At 36.4% G+C, this 25,222-nt stretch overlaps 2 protein-coding genes across 6 annotated transcripts in view; both read left to right on the forward strand.

Moving 5' to 3' along the window:
- The window catches only part of LOC139755600 (kelch-like protein 24), a 29,103-nt gene extending 10,243 nt beyond the window's left edge, over positions 1 to 18,860 (forward strand). For all 3 annotated transcript variants that reach the window (XM_071674133.1, XM_071674134.1, XM_071674135.1), the window contains exons 6-14: positions 1,318 to 1,489; positions 2,420 to 2,617; positions 6,149 to 6,261; positions 7,150 to 7,304; positions 8,204 to 8,424; positions 9,545 to 9,647; positions 10,068 to 10,175; positions 10,409 to 10,569; positions 12,237 to 18,860. In XM_071674133.1, the coding sequence (XP_071530234.1) occupies positions 1,318 to 1,489; positions 2,420 to 2,617; positions 6,149 to 6,261; positions 7,150 to 7,304; positions 8,204 to 8,424; positions 9,545 to 9,647; positions 10,068 to 10,175; positions 10,409 to 10,569; positions 12,237 to 12,281 (1,276 nt within the window). In that variant the 3' untranslated portion in view covers positions 12,282 to 18,860. The remainder of the gene's footprint in view (positions 1 to 1,317; positions 1,490 to 2,419; positions 2,618 to 6,148; positions 6,262 to 7,149; positions 7,305 to 8,203; positions 8,425 to 9,544; positions 9,648 to 10,067; positions 10,176 to 10,408; positions 10,570 to 12,236) is intronic.
- A 6,003-nt stretch (positions 18,861 to 24,863) lies between these two features.
- Srp54 (splicing regulatory protein 54) overlaps positions 24,864 to 25,222 on the forward strand; it is a 32,890-nt gene continuing 32,531 nt past the window's right edge. For all 3 annotated transcript variants that reach the window (XM_071674136.1, XM_071674137.1, XM_071674138.1), the window contains exon 1: positions 24,864 to 25,079. In XM_071674136.1, coding sequence (XP_071530237.1) covers positions 24,958 to 25,079 — 122 coding nt within the window. In that variant the 5' untranslated portion in view covers positions 24,864 to 24,957. The remainder of the gene's footprint in view (positions 25,080 to 25,222) is intronic.

A 25,222-nucleotide genomic window follows, 5' to 3' on the forward strand; every position in this document is an offset into this window, starting at 1 on the left:
ATATCCTCTTGGTCAATCTTTCCTCACTCATTCTCTCCATGTGCCCAAACCATTTCAAAACACCCTCTTCTGCTCTCTCAACCACGCTCTTTTTATTTCCACACATCTCTCTCACCCTTACGTTACTTACTCGATCAAACCACCTCACACCACACATTGTCCTCAAACATCTCATTTCCAGCACATCCATCCTCCTGCGCACAACTCTATCCATAGCCCACGCCTCGCAACCATACAACATTGTTGGAACTACTATTCCTTCAAACATACCCATTTTTGCTTTCCGGGATAATGTTCTTGACTTCCACACATTTTTCAAGGCTCCTTTTATGCTTATCAATTGTTTATTACCTTCAGAATGACTTTTGTGACTATAACAATGAGAACTTGTGTACTTCTTATCTCTTTCATCTTTTTTCTCTGTTAGTAATTCTCTAGTCTGTCTCCTTTTTATGTCAAGTGATATGTATCCACTGTATCAGTTGTTCATCATTAATTTTTTATAGTGCTGTATGTACCATAGCATGTCAGGAATTTCCTTTGCTTTTTAACATTTGTTTTTGAACCACTCCTCCCTCTTTTTCTACCTTCCCTTTGTATTTGAAGCTAAAAGTACCCATGTTTCCAATGTTCTATAAATTTCACAGAACCATTTGCCAGAGTGATCTAGTTCTTGGTTACTGAACTCCATTTCCCCACCTTTTGTTACCTAGAAGTTGTTGAATTCAGTGAAGGGTCAGTGATTTTTACCTTCTCTCTGAGTCTGGTCTCCTCTTTGCTCTTTTTACATCCTCATTTATCTTATAATCAAACCGAAGCATTGTATGGTTACTTTACTGTTTGGTGTATCATAAATCATATTCTCAAGCTCCATGCTATTTTGTGTGAAGATAGAACAATTTCTGGTATGAAATCTTAAGAAATCATATTTCCATAACCTCCATCTTTGTGAGAATCCAAATCACCCAGGTCTGTCTCTCTGTAATCAAAATCTTCCATTATCACTACTTTACCATGTCTGAGTGGCGCATGTTTTACTACTTCGTGGACCGTCCTGAAGTGAAGAATCATTATCATTGTTTTTTGTTCTGGTTTGTGTATGTATGTGTGTGTGTGTGTGTGTGTGTGTGTGTGTGTGTGGATGAAGATGTGTGTGTGTGTGTGTGGATGAAGATACAGTTGAAAAAACCAAGGTAAATCATAGTAAGTGAAAAAGATTTTGCTTTTGGTCACCGTGCTTTGAATACAAGGAAAGGAACATAGAATATCCATAGATTGGTATTCTATAATAAACATTTTAATGATTCTATACTTTAGGAATTTTACACGTGTGATGGGAGGTGAGGAATGGCTCAGTCTTCCAGTAGAGAAGGTGGTGGAAATTATATCTGCTGATGATCTGGAGGTGGAAAGGGAGGAGCATGTATTTGATGCTACCACTGCCTGGCTTCATCAGAGCTATACTGCAAGGGCACCTATCTTTCACAAGGTAAGAGAGGATATACCATATGTGTTTCAAAATTAATAGGATTTATATCTAAATATCAGGACCATCAGTTTCTCAGTATATATTATGGAATTGATTTAAACTGTTGCATGTCAACATATGAATATAGCATTTGTCTGCCAGCCTGTGTGCCTGCTAATGGTTACACTACAAGTGAGGAACCACTTTTGGCGAGGCTGCATCATCGTCAATGGATGCAAGGGAGTACTGTCTTATCGCTGAACTTTTCAGTCTATTGGAGTCCAGCATGGCCTAGCTTGAGTTTGGACTCCAGCTTTGAAGCAGCAAGAGCCTCATAAAAGGGATCATGGGATTATGTGATAAAATTATTGGGTAGGTTGCAGGATGTAGACATCTTTTCAATTTCTGTTCTGTTCAGGTTGTTTTCAGAGGACTGTTAAGTTTATTTTACTGACAGGATGCATTCACTCCTTCTGTTTGCAAGTGAACCTTTCCTTTTTTAGTTTATTCTCTATAGGATCTTATGGCATATTGTTACACATGATTTTCACAATTTATTGTGTGAAGAAGGGCTTTGCTCTTTCCTGATGAGTGAATCTTTACAAGGCAATTTATGGTATAACAACTACGCAAGTTGTAACTGTATAAATTATGTATATTCCTTAAGTGTTCCATGTTGTAAAATTGTAGATACTGTTTACTCTTTCCAAAAAGGATACCCATGCCAAGCATATTCCCAACAATATAGTATTTATCTTCTGTGGTGAGAATTTCTGTAGTAAGACTGTACTCACCTTTATCATCTGACAGTTATGTACCTTGCTGCTGGTGTCTTCACCAGTGGTGCTACCAAAAGCAGAGGGAGTCCAGTAGCACCTTTAAGGAATATGAATGAGTTTTCAGTGGATGTAACTGAAAGGATTTACTGAGCAGTATTTTTCCCTTTCGCAGGCCCTGGAGTGTGTGAGGTTGGCACTGGTAAGTCCTTATTTTTTAGTGGATGTTGTGGAAGGAGAAATGGCCGTGAGATCGTCACCAGAGTGTCGAGTGATAGTGGAAGAAGCCAGGCTGTACCATCTCCTTCCCGACCGACGTCATCAACTTGTATCACCACGCACCCGCCACAGACGTAACACAAACACCACAACAGTAAGTAATATTCCTTTATTCACTGTTTTTCTCATTCATCCGAGATATCGCAACTGACCTCTTTTGCATTACTAACCATACACAGTTTTGGCATACCATATAACTGCATTTCTTTGAGTTAATTTCCACCTACTTCCATGCCTTATATCTTTTATTGTAACTCCTTCCTCTTATACTACTTGTTCTTCCATTTCTTTAATATCACTGATTATTAATCCTTCATTTTGTTTTTCTTGTATTCCTTCATTTGACTGTTTGTAATGTAACCAAATATTTTCTAGTTTCATCTTTTGTTTTAACATGAGCATTATCCCATACTCCTGTGACTTCTGTTTTCAAATCCTCTACTAGCCAGTTTCGTTTTGTACTAGTTGTAAATTGTTTACTTTAACTAAGCTCATTCTTTGAATTTACATCCCTTCTATTTTCTCATGATTAGTTCTATTCTGGATGTTTATCTATGCCTCTATACCACTGACACCTGTTCCCAACTGGAACTCCCTTAAGGGAGTGAAAAAGGTTTTGAGCGATTGGGGCCTGTACATACAGGAGGGTGAAAGGCATGCATGGGAGAGTGAATTAGAACGATGTGCTATATCACGGTTGATGTGCTGTCAATGGTCTGAACCAGGGCATGTGAAACCTCTGGAGTACGGCATGGAAAGGTCAGGTGAGGATATTCCCTCTAAGGCCCAGTTCTCTGTTCTTAACGCTACCTCGCTAATGCGGGAAATGGCAAATAGTATGAAAAAAAAAATATATATATATATATATATATATGTATATATATATATATATTGGAAAGGATCACAATTTTGTGCATGATCAAGATATTCCTATGAGTCCACGGGGAAAATGAAACACAAAAAGTTCCCAAGTGCACTTTCGTGTAATAATCACATCATCAGGGGAGACACAAGAGAGAAATATAACAGTCAGTTGATATATATATATATATATATATATATATATATATATATATATATATATATATATATATATATATTTATATTTATTAAAAAAGGGGGTGACTGTATTATTGACTGGTTGGTAAGGTTATTTAATGTATGTATGACTCATGGTGAGGTGCCTGAGGATTGGCGGAATGCGTGCATAGTGCCATTGTACAAAGGCAAATTACAGAGGTATAAGTTTGTTGAGTATTCCTGGTAAATTATATGGGAGGGTATTGATTGAGAGGGTGAAGGCATGTACCGAGCATCAGATTGGGGAAGAGCAGTGTGGTTTCAGAAGTGGTAGAGGATGTGTGGATCAGGTGTTTGCTTTGAAGAATGTATGTGAGAAATACTTAGAAAAGCAAATGGATTTGTATGTAGCATTTATGGATCTGGAGAAGGCATATGATAGAGTTGATAGAGATGCTCTGTGGAAGGTATTAAGAATATATGGTGTGGGTGGCAAGTTGTTAGAAGCAGTGAAAAGTTTTTATCGAGGATGTAAGGCATGTATACGTATAGGAAGAGAGGAAAGTGATTGGTTCTCAGTGAATGTAGGTTTGCGGCAGGGGTGTGTGATGTCTTCATGGTTGTTTAATTTGTTTATGGATGGGGTTGTTAGGGAGGTAAATGCAAGAGTTTTGGAAAGAGGGGCAAGTATGAAGTCTGTTGTGGATGAGAGAGCTTGGGAAGTGAGTCAGTTGTTGTTCACTGATGATACAGCGCTGGTGGCTGATTCATGTGAGAAACTGCAGAAGCTGGTGACTGAGTTTGGTAAAGTGTGTGAAAGAAGAAAGTTAAGAGTAAATGTGAATAAGAGCAAGGTTATTAGGTACAGTAGGGTTGAGGGTCAAGTCAATTGGGAGGTAAGTTTGAATGGAGAAAAACTGGAGGAAGTAAAGTGTTTTAGATATCTGGGAGTGGATCTGGCAGCGGATGGAACCATGGAAGCGGAAGTGGATCATAGGGTGGGGGAGGGGGCGAAAATTCTGGGAGCCTTGAAGAATGTGTGGAAGTCGAGAACATTATCTCGGAAAGCAAAAATGGGTATGTTTGAAGGAATAGTGGTTCCAACAATGTTGTATGGTTGCGAGGCGTGGGCTATGGATAGAGTTGTGCGGAGGAGGATGGATGTGCTGGAAATGAGATGTTTGAGGACAATGTGTGGTGTGATGTGGTTTGATCGAGTAAGTAACGTAAGGGTAAGAGAGATGTGTGGAAATAAAAAGAGCGTGGTTGAGAGAGCAGAAGAGGGTGTTTTGAAATGGTTTGGGCACATGGAGAGAATGAGTGAGGAAAGATTGACCAAGAGGATATATGTGTCGGAGGTGGAGGGAACGAGAAGTGGGAGACCAAATTGGAGGTGGAAAGATGGAGTGAAAAAGATTTTGTGTGATCGGGGCCTGAACATGCAGGAGGGTGGAAGGAGGGCAAGGAATAGAGTGAATTGGATTGATGTGGTATACCGGGGTTGATGTGCTGTCAGTGGATTGAATCAGGGCATGTGAAACGTCTGGGGTAACCCATGGAAAGCTGTGTAGGTATGTATATTTGCGTGTGTGGACGTATGTATATACATGTGTATGGGGGTGAGTTGGGCCATTTCTTTCGTCTGTTTCCTTGCGCTACCTCGCAAATGCGGGAGACAGCGACAAAGCAAAAGAAAAAAAAAAAATTTATATATGTATGTATATATATGGTTATTGATACACTATAAGTGATTTCTCTTTGAGCGAGGTTTTTGCTGAACTTACTCCCTGCATAAAGCAAGCAATGGGTGTATATGGATTTTTTTTTGGAGGAGGGAGTGGGTAAGGCATTGATGACTTACTTGTCATTGGTTCATTTGCATTTTTTTTTCTTTTTGAAGGTGAGACATTTGTCAATGGTTTGTTGATTTGTTGAAAAGGCACAACAATTATATTTTTAAGATTTGTGTTTCTGGAAATAGGTTGTGCATGTTCAGATGACTAAGGTTATATTTTTAGATGTGAGATTGAATATAGTACAATTCAGGGAGGGATTTCTTCACTTACTAGGCCTCATCTTGTATAAGCATGCATGTGACTGGCTGGATTCTTAAAAGAAGTATGAGTTTTTACACTCACAAATGTTACATGCCCATATGGGAATGGAGCATAAGAAAATATCTTTATAGGTGGCTTTGCTTTTAATGAGTCTCTTTGAAAAGATCTGATATAAGAATGTTTATGCTACAGAGAGATATACTTTTCAAGTTCTTTATGTATGATTCTGCTGAATTATGCAACATATAAATCATAGTTTGATCAATAACAGAGGTGTTTGTAAATATAAAAAGAAGAAAAAATAGATCCATAATAGATTAGTTATAGTTAGTGTTAGGGAATGTTTAATTACCTTATATTCTATATCTTTCATCCCTAAAATCTGAGTTTTTCTCCATTGATTTGAGAGCTTACTTCTCTGTATCTTTTGTTTTATTGTTTCACAGTAGTTCACCAACTTCCCTTTATCACTTCTTTTACGTTTCGTGTGTTCACCTTGTAGTTACACACAGTTTTAGACTTAAATTGAATGTTTGTGCTGTTGGTAGGTGATTGTAGCAGTGGGCGGTGAGGACAACAAACTAGTGCTGCGGTCAGTGGAGTGTTTTGATCCTCTGGCACACTGTTGGAGAAGCCTCTCATGTCTGCCTTTTGCTGTCAGGTGTGTGTGGTTATCCTACAGTGATTATGTTTATTTGTATGTCAGGCTGCACTTGTGTAATGCTGTATTAGATGCATGTAAGTACATTGATCATCTTAGGGTTTTGAAAGGTATTTTCTTAATGCTTAAATAGATATGTATATAAATAGATTCATAGGTTATTTAAAATGGAATTGTTCACCCAGAATTTCTTCAGATTTTATCTGTTATCTTTACGCTGGATGTTAAGAACAAGAATGCGTGAAATATATGCTGCTGAATAAGGCATAAGAGTTTGGCTGTCACAAAAGTGAAACAGCCACCAACTGCATGAACTGAAAGAAATGAAAATTCATATGAAAAGGATGAGTTTTTTACATGAACGTTAGAAAAAAAGAGCAGCATATTTAGAGAAACTAAGAGTGAAGGGGACGGAATAAGAGATGACAGAAAAGGAAAATAGCATTTCATGAAGAACAGAAAAGATATGGTATTGCAGACTCCTGAATGAAGATGTAATGTTAATTTTACTAGAGAAAGACTTATTCCTAGTAAACAAAACAGTCTCCTGAAATTAGCTGTGCTTCATTCTCTCACATGATGTTTATCTCTGCTCTGTATATTTTACTTACTATATTTGTGTTTGTTTTTATTGCTGAAGTATCTCTCCTCATTAAGATTTATAGTTTAGTGTGTTAAATCATATAATAAGCAATGTGAGTACTCAGAACTGTAGCATGGAAAGGTTTAAGCATGGATATGTAGAGGTCTTTTATTACCACCATTATGATATACTGTAGCTCAAAAAGGTAGATTGATGCCAGATGATGCAGTTCTTTCATTTTTACAAGTTTAATTTTAAGAGAGTAAATCTTAAAGATTTTTGCTGATACTACTCATCCATTTTAGCAAGCATGGCCTTGTTGTGTCGGGTGAGAATGTCCTGTACTTGGCTGGAGGAGAGTTTCCTGATGGTACAGTAACTCGTTGCTTATGGCGTTATGATCCAGTATTAGATGAATGGCATGACTTGGCACCCATGTCTAAGCCGAGGTCAGAACTAGGTGGGTTATGATTTTTTTATGTGTAGTTGGAAGTATTTTTTGCTTCCTGTCCTCAGTACTTTATGTATTGCATATGAACTTTTTTTGTTATAAAGATTATAAAGAATCATTATGAAAATATTCTCAGGTTTACTTCCATGGAATGTAAACAACCTTTGTACAAGGATTTGTATGGGAAAAATGGTAAGCACCCTACATTTAAACATAATTGAAGTTAAGTTGTACCCTGTGCAACACCTGGTAAAACACATTTATCAGGCATAGTTTTATTTACTACTGTAACTTAACTTTGAGTATTGTGTGTGTTAGAAACTCATATATATATATATATATATATATATATATATATATATATATAGAGAGAGAGAGAGAGAGAGAGAGAGAGAGAGAGAGATTAATGGAAGGAGAAACAGAGAAGTTTATCATGGACTAGAGGGATTATGCTGTAAAACCCACCCATACTACTATTTGAATTTGATATATTTTCTTGAATTAAAGCCTTCCTTTAAGTTTATGTAATTCCTGTCATGGGGTTGTGTTGCTGCATTGCCTGAATTTGCAGTTTATGCTCTTTTTTGTTGTTACCTACTCCTGATTCATGGACACATTAGACAGAAGTTCTTGAATTTTTAGGTATCATTGCATATTCCAGCATTTTGCATCTGGAGGAAGTGAAGAAAGTATTATTCCAGTCCCATATTTCACAGTATTTCAGAATAGAAGTGTCTATTCCACTGAGAAATTAATTTTATGAAATATATTTAGCAGTAGGTTCATAACTTCAGGATTTGCCCAAAGTAAGTACATAGAAGGGTTTACAGTAAAATCACCTCCAGGAGATATTCGGATTTTATCCTAAACCTCTAAAATTTTGTAATAGTATTCTTATTTTCTTGTAGGTTCAGCAACACTGGATGGCTATGTGTATGTTGTTGGTGGTTGGGATGGATGTAATAGATTGACTCTTGTTGAACGATATGATCCACGTACCAACTCATGGAGTCCCGTAGCTTCCATGAAAATGGCACTTACTTCACCTGCAGTTGCTGCCTACCAAGGAAAGCTTTATGTTTGTGGAGGTGCAATTTTAGAAGATGGAGATGGGATTGACCTAGTGCAAGTATGTAGATATGATTATTTCATTATGAATTTTCTTTTGTGTGATGTGGAGTTATATTTATTCATCCTCAAAAGTTGACCAGAATAGGCCACTTGGATCCTCTTTCTTCATGAAGTCAAACAAGGGTAGTTCTAGGAGGTTAGAGTGCTCTTAAGAGGAATGCATGTAATCCCTGCCCTCCTTGTTACACAACAACCTCTTTTCCTGACATTCAAAATATATCAAGTCTGTTAATGCTTATCCACTACCTCAAGCAGACAGTCATGTAGAGGACCAATTCTTTCTAAAAGCTTGTAACTTTCAAGGATAGTGCCTATACTGCATGGAGTACAGTACTTTCCTTGAAAAAAGGGGGATGAGCACAGTCTTGATACAGTTATAAGAATTGTCCTCCAGGTTTTATGAATAGCATAAAGTTTTGAGAATTTGAATTCATGAAGAATTGACATCCAACTAAGCCTTTTTCTTTGACAACTATTTTTTGTATTTGATAGGAAAAGTTAATTCATCATGGCTTAACAAAAAGCCTAACAGTTATCTTGTTGCTCATATTACAACTGGGTAGTTATTTTTACACTTTTTTACTCAAAACCCTTCATCCTAGCTTTCCTTTCCCAGATCCTTAAGATCTGACATTAGATGATATTTTTTAGGTTAGGAATAGTTGTCAGAGTTCATTTCTTCCCACTTAAAGTGTCTTCCAGGTTGTTTCTACATTAACAGTTTTGGGTACATTAACTACTGTCTTGAGGAATTAGATTAAATAGAGAAAGTTGTTTCATTTTTAGAGCTCTTAAGCATACATCTTTTATGGGAAACAAATTGGACTGACTAAAAGTTTGTAGACTGATTTTAGTGTCATTTGAAGAATATTTTTTGGGATACGGTTTTTAATTTCCATATATCTTGGTTTCTTGTAAGCCTTTTCTTTAATGATCCCTTGAGTGATTTTTAACATTCCTTTTGGTTTTATTTCATGAAAATTTTGAAATGCTACATGTGAATTATTTACTCATGTATTAATCTGGAAGTTTGCATGCTATTCATCCCACCATTCATTGAGTATAGGTATGCTTTTAGGTTATGTTGCCATATTTACTATTTTTTGTCTCCTTTGTAGATGTATGACCCACACACAGACACCTGGGAGCAGCTTCCCCCAATGATCATTCCTCGGAGTGGTTCAGCAGCAGCTGTTCTTCATGGCCTCATCTACATCATAGGTGTGCTTGAACTAAACCTTTTTTGTAATATTAGATCTCAAGATGCTTCAATGCTCATGAATGAAAAGAATTCAGTCCAGTTGAAGAGCATTTTGATCAGAATGTTGGCCATGTTGATTTATAGCAAAAAGGATCTGTTGACATTCCAGATGATACATTTAGTGCAATTTTAGTGTCATGTAGGATCCTTTAAGTGTGTCAGACCATTAATACAGTATTTTACTTTTTTATAGTAGTGGAAACTAAACTCAAGTTAACAGAAACAGTAAGATGGTACTTGCATTTGTGCAGAGTTATGTCAGTTACCAATTGAATTATAGTGTAAAAGTTTGTACCTCAGTGAGTTAATCCATTACTTTACATATTAATTTCTGGTGTAGTTCAAAGACCTATTCTCTTATATGGTAAATCTTTTGCTAGGAGGTTGGCATGCATCAACTGAGAATACAAATAAAGTGGAGAGATTTGATCCTAGAAACAAGACCTGGGAGAGTGTTGCAAGCATGTGTGAACGTCGCTATAGACCAGGTACATATATGTAGTTTATGCTGTTTTAGCACTGTTACCCATTCTCTTAGCTGAGCATGATGTGATACCACTTTTCCAGTCTTCAAAGAAAATTGGTAATTCCAGAATCTCCCAAATGTTTTGATTGCTCCTGGATATGTTAGAAATAAATTGTCCCTCAGTATGAATGAAAAGTGGTGCACTAGGCAGTAGTTAGAAAGGTTATGGTAGTATCATACTTTTGAATATTTCAGGTGTAGCTGTAGTGGATGGAAAGATATATATATTAGGTGGAGAAGATGGATGGGAGCACTTCCATGACACAATTGAGTGCTACATCCCTTGTACAGACACCTGGACACAAGTTGGCGAGATGTTAACAGGCCGGTCTTGGTTATCCTGTGCACCACTCAGGGTTAGTGAGACATTTGTGTGGTTGATTCATTGAAGTTAAGATTTCTGTTCACAGTATTAGACTGTGCAATTGACCAGTAATATCCCCTCCCATTGTCTTATCTATGTTGATCCATCTGCTCAAGCACCTTAGAAAGAAAGTCCTAAATGCAATCAGACATGATTGCTACTTTTAATGTTAAGTTTGTTTATATTCAACCCATTCAGACCTTACGACATTAAATAGTTATCTCCCTGTCTGACAGATTCTCATTCTGTTTGAATGTTTGAAAAAGATATGAACCATTTAAACAACCAGAACCATTTCAATCCAGCACATCGTAAATATTTGAATCTTGTATACCACTTCCAATTAGTCACAGTGTACTCAGTGACACATTGTATCATTTCTCACTTTCATTTTCCTGTTTTGCTTGGAGAGTGAGTCTTCTCCTAATATTATACTGCTGGTCCCCATCTTATGAAGGGGTTACGTTCCGGTAAACCCAACATAAGTCGAACATAAGATGAAAATACACTTAATATGGTTGTTTGCACTCGTGATCGCATGGCTTACTGAAGCTGTGGCTTTCTGCCATTGAGGAGCCTGGGAAAAGATCAAAATTCAAAGTATGTTTTCTACTGAATTTGTATCGGTAGTGCAATGTCGTAAAGTAAAAAAATCGTAAGTCGAATCATTGTAAGTCAGGGACTATCTGGATACAAAATTACTCTTCATTTTTCTCTGACATGGCCAAGTGTGACAGTTTGCTGTTATTATCCTTTTAACTCTGACAAAATCTTTTTTATTCACACTTTTAAGCAGGAAGGTACTCACATGGAGAAGCATCCAACATACTCACCTCCATGGTTTATTTGGCTAACTGATCCCTGTGGATATTTCTGTAGCTAATCAGAATTGCAAAGATGTAGGGAGTAAAGGAACTGTTGGTTCCTTCATATGCCATGGCAGGGAAATTCAGAATGAGCGCATACTTAGGACCCATCTGAAAATTTGATATTATATAGTTAGGACTGAAGGGGTTGAATTCATGTATCTTAAAAACATGTAAGTGTATACAAGTCTAATTTTGTTACCATTTATTTAGTCATAGCGAAAGACAGAGATAGTTGGATATAAAATGCTGGATAAAGACAGAATTGCAGTATGCTTAAAGATTAACAACTATGGAAGGGTAGTAATGGTAGTTAAGATTTTTTTGAGGATAGCTAAACATGTGTCAGATTTGAGAGAATTTGATATACTGGTTTGACGTCAGAGCTAAAATGTTGTGCTGGTGTCTTTGTCTTGCTATGGATATTTGGTGAAATCACTGAAAGGGTAATGTGAGTGATTTGGCAAGCAGTATGAGGAGCCATTTCATTAATGTGGGGATAAAAACAAATTTGGAAAAAGCTTGATGTACATCACAACTGGAATGAATATGAGGCTATATGCCCGAGAGAAGGGAAATGTCAAATATGACTGCTGGATATTCAGACGAAGAGAGATGTTCTTTGTAACTGCACATTTGGTTGGGTTAGAGTAGCTAACAGTGAAATTTCATGGAAGTGTGTGATGAAGCTGGGAAAATGCTGAAGTGTAGAAGAATCAGTTGAAAGGTGAAACCAAATTTAACATGTTTTTATCATAACTTTTTATTTTGATTTATCTGTTTTCTTTTGCAGATTAAAAAAGAGATCTTAGGTGATCTAGCAACTCCCCTGTCTTGACATCCCCGAGCCTCCACCAACCAAGCACGACAGACGTTCTGGAAGTAGCCAGAATAAGTGCCAGTCCATGATCTTTGTCCAGTGAGGTGTATGTATAATAAGTTTTATTAAAGTGTATGATAAGATAACTGTAAAGAAAATGAAATGTGATATGATCAAAATCTATAAATCAGTACAGTACTACTTCCTTGCATTAAGTTGTGAATACTAAAAATTGGATACTTATACACCTTGTGATTTTATGGTTGTAGATTTCCCTATCATACGTCCAGATAGGCTGCCTGATGTCAATCTTTCTTACATGTGAGCTGTAGACATAAACTATTTTGTATGAAATAAAGAAAAGAAAATGGCATCTGAATTAGTAATACGAGAAGCTTATAGTGCTGTAACATGCTAAATATTTTATACAGTATATAGAAAAATTATAATGTAAATTTCTGAAATGGTACAAAAGTCCACATGAATTGTAACAATCATAAGAAAAAATGCTAGTAAAAAACTAAGCATAATAAACTGGGTATATAAGCTTAAATGTCTCAGATTTGGAATCTGGCATATCAGGCAGCCTCACCTATGACCACTATGGCAAATATAATGATTAGACCAAGTAAACATTGTAGAGCTTAGTGTATTTTAAGATCTGAGGGGCGATTAAATTTTATGTTTGGTTTAATTGTCTTGCACAGTTGCATTATGCACAAGGTGGGCAATGGTATTAGTGTTGCAATGAATAGGAGAGTGCAAATGAATTATGATTCAAGGCAATATTTTAGGTTTTTGTAGAGTGCTCCTCAATTCTGTATTGTAATGTGTCTCTAGGATATTTTCTTTTAATGAATAAGGTGATATATGATGATTAAAGGTATTTCTGTTGTATGAATGTTTCTGAAATGTTCAGTGTGATATAGAAGATATGCCTCATAGCTTCATCAGTGACGTACTCTCACTTGAAGTTAGGATTATTCCCTCATTGGGAGAAAAATTTTCTTGTATTTATTTCTTACATTTTTCAGTCACACATAGTAGATTGTTTGGCCTCAAGTCACATTTGGGAGGAGAATCAAGGAAAGTTAATGGTTTGTCTTATTAATACCTCTTTCTAGCTATATTTAGAAGTCTGTATATACTCATAGTACTCTTCAAGAATGCTCTTTCTTTTGTTTCTTTCTTTTGTTGCTTTTCTTTATTTTTACTTTCTACAATACCCGTATAAGATTATGATGAAGTAATCATTATACTTATCTGCCTAATTGCCTTTCATATATTGATATGTACATTTGGAACGATTGAAATATGACTTCATTAATGCGTATTGCATGTCTCAAATTTTATCTTTTTATTTATTAATGCAAACATGTATCAACTGCCACTTTTATTTGATAACTAGCTGAATATACAATATATTTGTGCAGCTTCTTTGAATATTGCTATATAATCCTGACATTTAAAGGTGTGGAGAGTGGTAACAGAAATGTTCGAAGGTAGTTCTGCATGTGTCAATGTCCTTTTGCTGTAGGTAGTTTTTGCATATGATATTGAAATATTAATGAACTTTCTTGATACTGAACACAAATGCAATATCTTTCAGTGTCAAACACTTTTTGATGAAAGTCTTTGTGTCATAAATCACTGCATGCTCTTGTAACTTGATGGTGCATGCTAAGTGTTTCAAGTATCTGTAAAACATATTTCTTTAGTATGGTCAACACAGGAATGTGGGGACTACCTTTGACTTATCCCATATGAGAAATATATGGTGGAAGGACAGAAGAAAAGGGTATTTGTTGCTTGAGTTGGTTAGTGTACAAGTACCTTAAGCAACAGCCATACTATAGTTCTGAGCATATGCACACACATCATACCTAAAGTACTTGGTTACCAATTCATTGCCTTCCTTCAGAATCATGTAAATTGATTCACTCCAAGAGCCTTATTTTATTTCACTCTTCATACCTCTTATATTTCCTTTTAGCATATCACTTCTTTTTTTGTGATTCTTACCTACAACCTAAAGATGATACTTATGTTTGATTTGTGTCCTTGACTTATCAAGGTATTTGTTATACAAACCATAGTTTTCACTTGTTTCCCTCCCATCATGTATACTTATGGTGTTAGGGAGCAATATATGTTATTGTGATGCAGTCTGCCATTTGTTGGCAAGATGCAACCTTTAAGTACTGATATTTGTGAGGCACATATTCATAATCTTTAGATTTAGTGATATACTTTTACATTTGTCTTATGTACTATTGTCTTTTTCTTGATAAAGTTTACCCTGAGATGGCATGAAAATGTATATAGAAAAATCAGTATCAAGCAGAATGAATAAAGTTTGTTTTCACATTTCTCATGCAGGTAGTACCATTAAACCCAGTGAAGTAAGAAATAGTAGTTTCCAATATATTTAATGCTGAATACAAAAGATTAGGAGAATCCATTCATAGTAATGCAACACCTTGTGAGTACATAGTGCATGAGATGATGTACTGTGCTGCTCCAGGCTGTAATTACTGCTGAATAAAGGAGCCTGGGTTAGAGGACTTGTTACATTACAATATCTGAAAATGTATATTGATTATTTAGAATGTTACACTAAATTTTATACTTTTTCTGTATGTCTTTAGTATTCTGTTTTACTTCATATTATTGTAATGAGGGGTAGTACTGTGTGCTTTTGGAAATTTGTAGAGCTAAAACAAGGCCAATTTTCAACAAAGACAAGGATCATTACCTCTGAAATTTGAAATGTTTCTTGCACAGAGGAAAAACAGCTTTTCCAAGCTGGTTTGTGGTGGAGGCTCATTTAAAGGTTGTTTCAGGTTACTTATAACTACCAAAAGTAACTGCTGTAGTGATAATCTGTGTTCATTATATAATTAGTTATGTAGATTACTTGTTTTTGATTTTAAAAAGTTTATGTTTGTTTTCTAGATTAGATAAAGTATATTGACACTCTCAGAGGGAGACAGAGGCCTCCCCTTCAACTAAATATTACTAGTACAGGAATACGTTGTTAAACCAACACCCATCATCCAACAGTAGGAGGCAAGTCACAGATAACATACTAACTCCCAGCCATATCACACAAGAGTCCTAGCCATTTTCTTCATATTCATCTCAGATAATGTAGAATTTAACATTGCACAATATACGTTAATGTGAAAATTATATTAATCCTGAAGAAAAATGAGCCAGAGATGTCAGAGCAATATTGACAAATTGAAAGTAAGTTGATTAGCAAAGCTAAGGCACAAGATTATGTTAAAAGTAGAAGAGTTTAGTTGGCACCATGAATAGGAGGGATATTATGTACTTCTGCAGTTCATGAAACCAAGATTCAGTCCAGTAGTGAGGCAGGCAGAATGTATACTGTTAAGGTATGTGTAGAGCTGATTACTGTCATTTTTAGGTTCAAGATAAGCCTACTTCATCTTGTTTTGGAGAGTAGAAGAAACAAATGTTGCTAAGGTAATATGCTTTAGAGTGTTGTGGGCTTTGTTGATAATGAGGAAAGATGATTGATGGAGGGAAATGCACCAAAGTCTGATAAGGTTTAGATGAATAGAAACCCATTTAATGATTTAACAACTGTGTGCATAAGTGGAATGTGTAATTAATATGGCATTTGTTTGTGTGGTTTGTATTTCTATTATATATATTTACACACAATGCTTCTCCTACCTATTGAGATAGCATAAAGAACAGACAAACTAAGGCCTTTCACACAATTGCTATCTCTGTCTTGTGTAATATACCAAAATCAAGGCATATACTGTTGTTGATAATATTATGGATATTGCTATGTAGATATGTTCAGGACTTAGGGCATTATTCAGTATTGTTTTAGAATCATTTATATGTTTTTGAAATTTTATTTGTACTTGGGAAGCATGGCACATCTTGATAGTACACTGTGTTTACTATCCTGAAACCCATTGTTATCTGTTATCCAGAGAAAAATGGTGTTTTTCTAGATAGTTTGTGTTATTCATAGATTATATATTTCATCAAGAGTAGGATAATATTTTAAAGTTCTTTGTTGATTTTAAGGCTCATAAAAGTTTTTCAACAGTCTAAGTGCTTCAAAATTCTAAAAGCCAGTACTCATTCATTGGACTATATAGACTTGGAAAAGTTTGTTTATGAGCTGTGTCTACCTTACTGATATGTTAAGTACTGTACAATACAGATTTACCATAGATGTAATTGTTTGATTTCAGTATTTGTGGTATATGAAGTTGTATTAATGAATAGGGAAGAAAACAATTATTTGGACTCTGATATCTGTGAAATGTATGTCTTAAGTAACCTCTGTCCTAATAAAAGCATATAATCAAGAGATTGTTATAGATGGGTTTGAGAGATCTGTATCACTTCAAGACTGTTGTTGCTGGTGTGTAAGATACTTGGGTTAGAAAAAGTTTCAGCAATGATCATTTATGCAAGTAATTATACATACTTGTACACTATATTACGTTGAGAGGCTGTCAGTATTGAATTGGAATGAAGTTTCATATTCAAAAGATTATGAGAAATTTGAGATTAATTGTATTTGAGATATTTGCGCACAGTTTACTGGGCAAGCTAATGCATTTTTTTGATTACTAAGAATGAATTAGAATAAGAATTTAGGTACACTGTTTCTTTGTGCATTCAGAGGATATGAGGCAAAATATGTCAAGAGATATACATCATGGTGTTAATGAAAGGATAAAGGCAATTTATTTTCCCCAGAATATAGTTCACTGCATTAGAACTGATAAGAAGGGGGTTTGGAAAGAGATAAAAAGTATTTAAGAATGTAAGAATTCTGGGAAAAGCATTTGGGGGAAAAAATAGTGTATAGAGCATTTTAAAGTAAGCATTGAAAAGTAAGAGTGTTTTGAAATGTCCTTACAGGAGTGAGAAAAAATAATTTGAGTAATGTATATCAGTCACCAGTTACAGTATTCAGCGAAAATAGAAAAGGAGTATGGAAGACAGTGAATATAAGTGAATGGGTAGAGCACGTATTTTCCAGTCAGTTATATGTGGACAAAGATTAAGTTTGTGCAAATGAGGCTTTTGTCTTTTTTTTCCTGTCATTACCTTGCTAAAGTCAGAAAAGGAGGAATGCAAGAAAAAATGAAAAATAAAGGAGGAAGACAAAAGCATAAAAGCAAATTGCTAATGAGCAAGCTTTCAGATTCTAGAGTCATTCAGTTTTTCAGGAGTACTTTCACTCATAGACATGATGATAAGACATGGTGATAGAGGAAATGTGTGATGTAGTGCAAAAACGATAATTCTACAGTATTTTTGGAAACGTAAAGAGATGATTCCATTTTTTTGGGTGATGTGCCATGGTTGTCTGAATCTTATGCAAACAAATAGCAAGATTATAAGAAATTGTATAGTGAATGTTAAAGAAAGGTGCCTGTGTGGTTATTACACTAAAAAATGAATACAAATGGAGTCTTAAATGAACTGGGAAGGTTGGAAGATTTTTTGTCAATGGTATTTTGATGTCCAAACATTCTTTTTTTATTTGTTTATGTCACAGGAACACCTTCCTGCTTTAAGGTAGGATGGCTCATACAGAGTCTTCCCAAAATCTCTTGTTGATATATTGGTGCATAACTTGAATTTTCATTGGGAAAATTATATGTAAAAGGAAATTTTTAATTGCCCTATACATATTACAGTACTAATATTATCTCATTATTTTATGATAACATCTTACTACTGTGCAGTGAATAGGATTTCTGTATTATAATAATCCAGAGAGCAGTTTGTATTGTAATTTCTGTTTTGAAATAGATATAGTATAGGAATTCACAGTAACATTGTCTATGTTACAAATTGTTTTGGAATAGGCAAATATAACTAATTTTTAACTTCATTGCCAGCATTGTGAAAGATTTCCCATTCTTAGAGATCACTTGTGATATTCATTACTTTCTTTTTGTGGTGATTGCTACTTACTTGCCTTGATCCAAGGAAAGATATCAGTTATAGGTACTCTGGGTTTTTCTTTCACATTCCCCTCCCCTCCTATAAAGCAATATAGTGAATTAATCTTTGTATTGCCCATAACTATCATGAAAGATACATATGATAATGTAACCACAATGTATAAGTTGGCATTGTAACCATCTGATTTTTGTAAACATTATGGCTGTGAACAAGTGTTTTGTCATGGAAGTAGACATATCATGGGATTTCAGGTTTCCTGTCTTGGTCATGTAGTATGAAATGTTTTTCTAGTCAAGTGCACCAATTACCCCATGATAGCTCTTCTTGTTTATATTTAAGTCCATGTGATGTAAATTATTTATATTATTTTTCAAGACTAAAATGTTTGCAAAAATAGAATACTCATAAGCTCGACTATGATATAGTTTATTGACTATATCTCACCTTCAGTTGCTTTGTAAAATGATTACCTTCTTGCTTTAGTGAATTGTGTCCTGTCATTTGTATGGGAAGTTTTTTTCATTGCATGTTTTCATAACAGACTGAGTTTCACTGTTTAGGGAATATGCTTGTAAGCATGGTCTGTAATTGTAATTATTGTAAAAGCTACTTATTGGATGTTGCAAGTTGCCCTTTTATTACCCGTTTTTGTTCCGCTAAGATTTCTGTGTGTGTTACTGTGCCATTTAATGTAGTTTGATATATGGGAAATTTTTGGTTGACACTCTATTTTAACCTTGACAGTAGTTTTTATTCCATATGTCTGTTTTGCTTTATATTTTGTTATTTCCAATAGGGATTGGTATTTTTTGCAGTACCATTTTCTTTTTACATATATATTCACCATCTCATGATATATGAAGTTACTCTTATACTGTGTAATGAATTAGTTATGAATAGCTTGATTGAAATCAAAACTAAGGTATACTGTCTGCCCACCACATTTACAGATTTAGCAGTGGCATTTCTGGTCATTCATAGTGGTTTCTTTTTACACTTGTTTAACATTTATAGCTTATAGATTTGTGTGTTGCAAGCCCATACCATGACATATTTGTTTCCCCTCCACACCAAGGACACCTTCCTTTTACCCACTGAACTGCAGTGTACAGCTTGAAGTACACAAGATTGGAGTACATCATGCTTGTTGTTGTTGTCTGACTTTTGCAATGTAAATATCTTGCAGAACTCAGCCATCCTATAGTATACTGTGCTTACATTATTTGATTTTTTACCTTGATATTGGCTCCTAAGGGTAAATCGAGTGGTGCATGTGAATCATGTACAAAAAGGCAGAAAAAGGTTACGACAAAGCCTAAGAGGGGTCATTAGATCGTCTGGATATAGGTGAGGTGGCTGCATCAGCGGGGTACCATTATAGAATGAATGAGTTTACTGTGAGGTATACAAGGAAAACTGAGACATATAGCTAGGACAGTGTTGCAGCAGCTGTGCCCAAAGGTACTGAAGTGTCTTTCCAAACCTGTGACCCAAGTCTCAAAGGAGATGTAGAAAAGGTTTATTGTGTGCCATGAAGTTTTTCAAGAAGACTGGCAGCACCACCTGACCTGTCACCATGCGAGGTTCAGTTGGGTCCACTGATGATTGTGCAACCAGATTTACCAGGCACAGGATATATCATGATCTTTTTTGATCCTGCAACCAATGCAAGTTCTCTGGCTTCTTGTACAGCCTCTTGTGGGCTTCCCCCCATGAATGATATTCAGGAGGTTCCACATCCCTTTGATGCACCCTCCAACATCACCATCATCCTCATGTTATCTCAAGATCATAATCATCATCTTTGGAGAGTCATACGGCTTTTTCATTTTTATTTAATTATTCTTTGTGGCTAACATGTTTACATTTTAGTTTTTATGTTTCTTAAGCAGTATGTTCACTGCATAAGCATTACATTTATTCTTGTTAGCCTTGAACCCTTGTGTAGGTAGGTCTGCATGGGAGTGGTCCATTTAACCTGTTTTCTCTGGCTTTTCTCAGATTGGACATTCATGCCATATTCTAGGAGCTGAACTTCTGTGAATGTTGAGGGCAGACAGAATTCTGTGTAAAGTAATGATCATACTGTAATTAAGAGGAAATAACTGAATTAAGACTCTAAAGCTTGTAGAAGTTTATACCACACTGTCTGAGGAAAAATATGGTTATGCATGAAGGTGTGGAAATCCTGATGGTTTTGTGCTGATGCATGGCACGGGCCCTTGATAAAGAAGTATGGAAGAGGATGGAAGTATTGCAAATGAATTGCTGAATCACTATAAACTCTGCATATGTGTTAAATTTTTCCTTGATAGCCTTGAACCCTTGCATAGGTAGGTCTCCATGGGAGTGGTCCATTTAATGTTTTCCCATAGGCTTTACTCAGACACTTATGCCAATTTCTAGGAACTTACCTCTTTGAATGTTGAGGGCAGACAGAACTGTGTATAAGATAATGATCTTACTGTAATTTAGAGGAATTATGACTATGAAAACTCTCTGAAGCATGCAGAAGTTTATACTACAATGTCCGTGAGGGAAAATATGGGTGTGTGAGGGTATGGTATTCCCAGTGGTTTTGTTTGGATGCAAGGCATGGGCCCTTGATAAAGAAAGATGGAACAGGGTGGAAGAGTTGCAAATGGAATGCCTAAGGACAATAAGAAGTGATAGGGAAAGAGAGAGGTAGTAAGAGGAGTATGTATGAGAGATGAAGAGGTTGTGCTGAAATGATTAGAACATATGGAGAGGAGGAGTGAGAAGAGTATGACTAAGGGGATTTACATGTCTTAAGTGGAGGGAACAAGGAAAAGGGGTTAGAAGGAGGTGGAAGGAGGGAATGAAAGATTCTTTGAGTGTTTGGATCTTGCACTTGCAGCAGGGTGTGAGGTATGTAAGGTAACGAACCACATATAGATGAGAGGGACTCCTAGGGCAGGAAGTACAAATTACAGAGGTATAAGTTTGTTGAGTATTCCTGGTAAATTATATGGGAGGGTATTGATTGAGAGGGTGAAGGCATGTACAGAGCATCAGATTGGGGAAGAGCAGTGCGGTTTCAGAAGTGGTAGAGGATGTGTGGATCAGGTGTTTGCTTTGAAGAATGTATGTGAGAAATACTTAGAAAAGCAAATGGATTTGTATGTAGCATTTATGGATCTGGAGAAGGCATATGATAGAGTTGATAGAGATGCTCTGTGGAAGGTATTAAGAATATATGGTGTGGGAGGCAAGTTGTTAGAAGCAGTGAAAAGTTTTTATCGAGGATGTAAGGCATGTGTACGTGTAGGAAGAGAGGAAAGTGATTGGTTCTCAGTGAATGTAGGTTTGCGGCAGGGGTGTGTGATGTCTCCATGGTTGTTTAATTTGTTTATGGATGGGGTTGTAAGGGAGGTAAATGCAAGAGTCCTGGAAAGAGGGGCAAGTATGAAGTCTGTTGGGGATGAGAGAGCTTGGGAAGTGAGTCAGTTGTTGTTCGCTGATGATACAGCGCTGGTGGCTGATTCATGTGAGAAACTGCAGAAGCTGGTGACTGAGTTTGGTAAAGTGTGTGGAAGAAGAAAGTTGAGAGTAAATGTGAATAAGAGCAAGGTTATTAGGTACAGTAGGGGTGAGGGTCAAGTCAATTGGGAGGTGAGTTTGTATGGAGAAAAACTGGAGGAAGTGAAGTGTTTTAGATATCTGGGAGTGGATCTGTCAGCGGATGGAACCATGGAAGCGGAAGTGGATCATAGGGTGGGGGAGGGGGCGAAAATTTTGGGAGCCTTGAAAAATGTGTGGAAGTCGAGAACATTATCTCGGAAAGCGAAAATGGGTATGTTTGAGGGAATAGTGGTTCCAACAATGTTGTATGGTTGCGAGGCGTGGGCTATGGATAGAGATGTGCGCAGGAGGATGGATGTGCTGGAAATGAGATGTTTGAGGACAATGTGTGGTGTGGGGTGGTTTGATCGAGTAAGTAACGTAAGGGTAAGAGAGATGTGTGGAAATAAAAAGAGCGTGGTTGAGAGAGCAGAAGAGGGTGTTTTGAAATGGTTTGGGCACATGGAGAGAATGAGTGAGGAGAGATTGACCAAGAGGATATATGTGTCGGAGGTGGAGGGAACGAGGAGAAGAGGGAGACCAAATTGGAGGTGGAAAGATGGAGTGAAAAAGATTTTGTGTGATCGGGGCCTGAACATGCAGGAGGGTGAAAGGAGGGCAAGGAATAGAGTGAATTGGAGTCATGTGGTATACAGGGGTTGACGTGCTGTCAGTGGATTGAATCAAGGCATGTGAAGCGTCTGGGGTAAACCATGGAAAGCTGTGTAGGTATGTATATTTGCGTGTGTGGACGTGTGTATGTACATGTGTATGGGGGGGGGGGTTGGGCCATTTCTTTCGTCTGTTTCCTTGCGCTACCTCGCAAACGCGGGAGACAGCGACAAAGTATAAAAAAAAAAAAAAAAAAAAAAATTATTATTATTATTATTTATTATTATTATCATTATTATTATTATTATTTTGCTTTTGCTTTGTCGCTGTCTCCCGCGTTTGCGAGGTAGCGCAAGGAAACAGACGAAAGAAATGGCCCAACCCACCCCCATACACATGTATATACATACATGTCCACACACGCAAATATACATACCTAAACATCTCAATGTACACATATATATACACAGACAGACACATACATATATACCCATGCACACAATCCACACTGTCTGCCTTTATTCATTCCCATCGCCACCTCGCCACACATGGAATACCATCCCCCTCCCCCCTCATGTGTGCGAGGTAGCGCTAGGAAAAGACAACAAAGGCCCCATTCGTTCACACTAAGTCTCTAGCTGTCATGCAATAATGCCCGAAACCACAGCTCCCTTTCCACATCCAGGCCCCTCACAACTTTCCATGGTTTACCCCAGACGCTTCACATGCCCTGATTCAATCCACCCTAGGACCACATACTGTGAAAGATTTTGGATGTTACCCAAGACTTCTAAAGGCTTTGCTCCTTCCAGTAGCATGGAAATGAATAAAATTTTTGAAGTGACTGTATTCTGTGATACAGCCTCACTTGTGGCTTAACCTTGAGCAAGCAGAGTAGGTAAACACTTTAGTACATGTATTTGTGTACCCAGAACCAGTTTCTGGGAAAGAATCATGGTGTTACTGAGGATCTCTTTTTAAAGGCTTTTGCAGCCCAAGGCTGTGCTGCTTCTAGTAGCGGGGAAATGTGCACTTTGGAATGAAAGTTCTTTGATGAGACTGTACTTCCAAAGACAGTCTTGCCAAAGTTACATGCTTTCATGTGCACACTTATGCATATACAGTGTATGAATGATAAATAATCAAAGCACACACAGTAACATTTATTTTTTAAACTAAACAAATGAGTTCAGAAGTTTAGTCAAGTAAGGGCATATGTTGAGGAAGATACCCCTGTCTGGCAATAAATCCATATTTCATGGATATTTTCTCTTCAATTTTGAAAAATGTGGAACTTATTATGAAACTTCAGGATGAATAACATCAAAATTAGTATTTTTGTAAACTCCAAGAGAAACTTGGCTTTGGTGTCAAATGAATGTATGGCATTGCTGTACTTCTCATAGGAATGAAATTCCCCTTCATGTCACTTTCCCTGTCCTTAGGTTTTAATGTTTTGACACAATTTTGCTGATGAATCATTACGATTTTTTTTTTTTTTGCACTTATTATTACAGTAACTGTGCTGACATGATATTTTCTTGCAGTATTACTTCACAACCATAGTGTTCTGATTGTGTATAGAATATGATATGTTTTTAATGAAATCATCATTTTCATTGATACAGTAACTGTTGAAAAATGAAAACTAATTTTTTCATAATACTTAAAGATTATGTGTAATTATATTATATGGAAATGTTTATAACTGTAGGAATGCCTAAGGTATTAAAAAAAAAAAATGCTGTCTTTGATGTATCAGAATATTATTATTATTTGATCATTTTTCATGTATTATGAATTTTCATGAAAGCAGATCTTTTAGTCATCAATAAAACAAACCAAAGATATCTCTTTAAAATATCCTTCTAGTTATAAGAAAGATAAGGCAGCTATCTGAATGATATATGCCAGCAGTAAACCCCTGGTTGTATATGATAGTGGAGATAAACAGATTGCAGAGTTATGCGTTATTAACAGTAATCCATTTTCTTCAGCTGAATTAACAAGTTCATTTTCTAATCTAGCATCATTTTGATAGGGAATGATGAAATGCAAAATAAAAAGAAATCCATCTTTGACCATAAACACATTGAATATATGACCCATAGATCAAGAATTTACATATGAAAAATTGAAAGTGATAAAGCTAGGTAACGTAGTTCATTGTGCTATTCTTGTTTGTAGGAAGAAGAAAATTTTTTTTTGTATATGATAATATGCCATGGGAACACAAACATTGATTACTACTAAATTCGGCTTCAAGACTGCTTCATAAGTGAAGCATTAAGCATTGTTAAGAAATAATGCCATAATTGAATTGACGTAATTGTAAATTCTTCGATGGTAGAAATGATAAATGAGGCGACTTAAAAAGACACCTACTGCGGTGGATAGTAAGGAAGGTGTCGTGCCGTCTGCCACAGGCTCCGTGGTGGATGGGAAGGAGGCCGACGTTGTTTACAAGCTGCGTGGCCAGTCAAGTTTGTCATGTGTAGCTGATTAGGCAGGCATTTTGACCATGAAGTCGAAAACCAGAATTGTTCAGATTTCCAACATAGCCCCCCAGGCTACTAAGGATCAAATGTCAACGCTTTTTGGATTCCTGGGAAAGATAGAAGACATCAGACTGTATCCTACAATGTAAGCTCTGTCGGTGGCAGCGTGAAGATCCGGTAGGGACTTGCTTCACGTTAGGCAAGATCAAATTAGTAAAAAGATCCAGATCAAGCTCTTCTGGTACAATTTATGTCTGAAGTGTAAGAAGTGCGCTGATAGGCTTTTCT

Source organism: Panulirus ornatus, chromosome 19 (assembly GCF_036320965.1).
Source record: "Panulirus ornatus isolate Po-2019 chromosome 19, ASM3632096v1, whole genome shotgun sequence".
NCBI classification, from domain to species: Eukaryota; Metazoa; Arthropoda; class Malacostraca; order Decapoda; family Palinuridae; genus Panulirus; species Panulirus ornatus.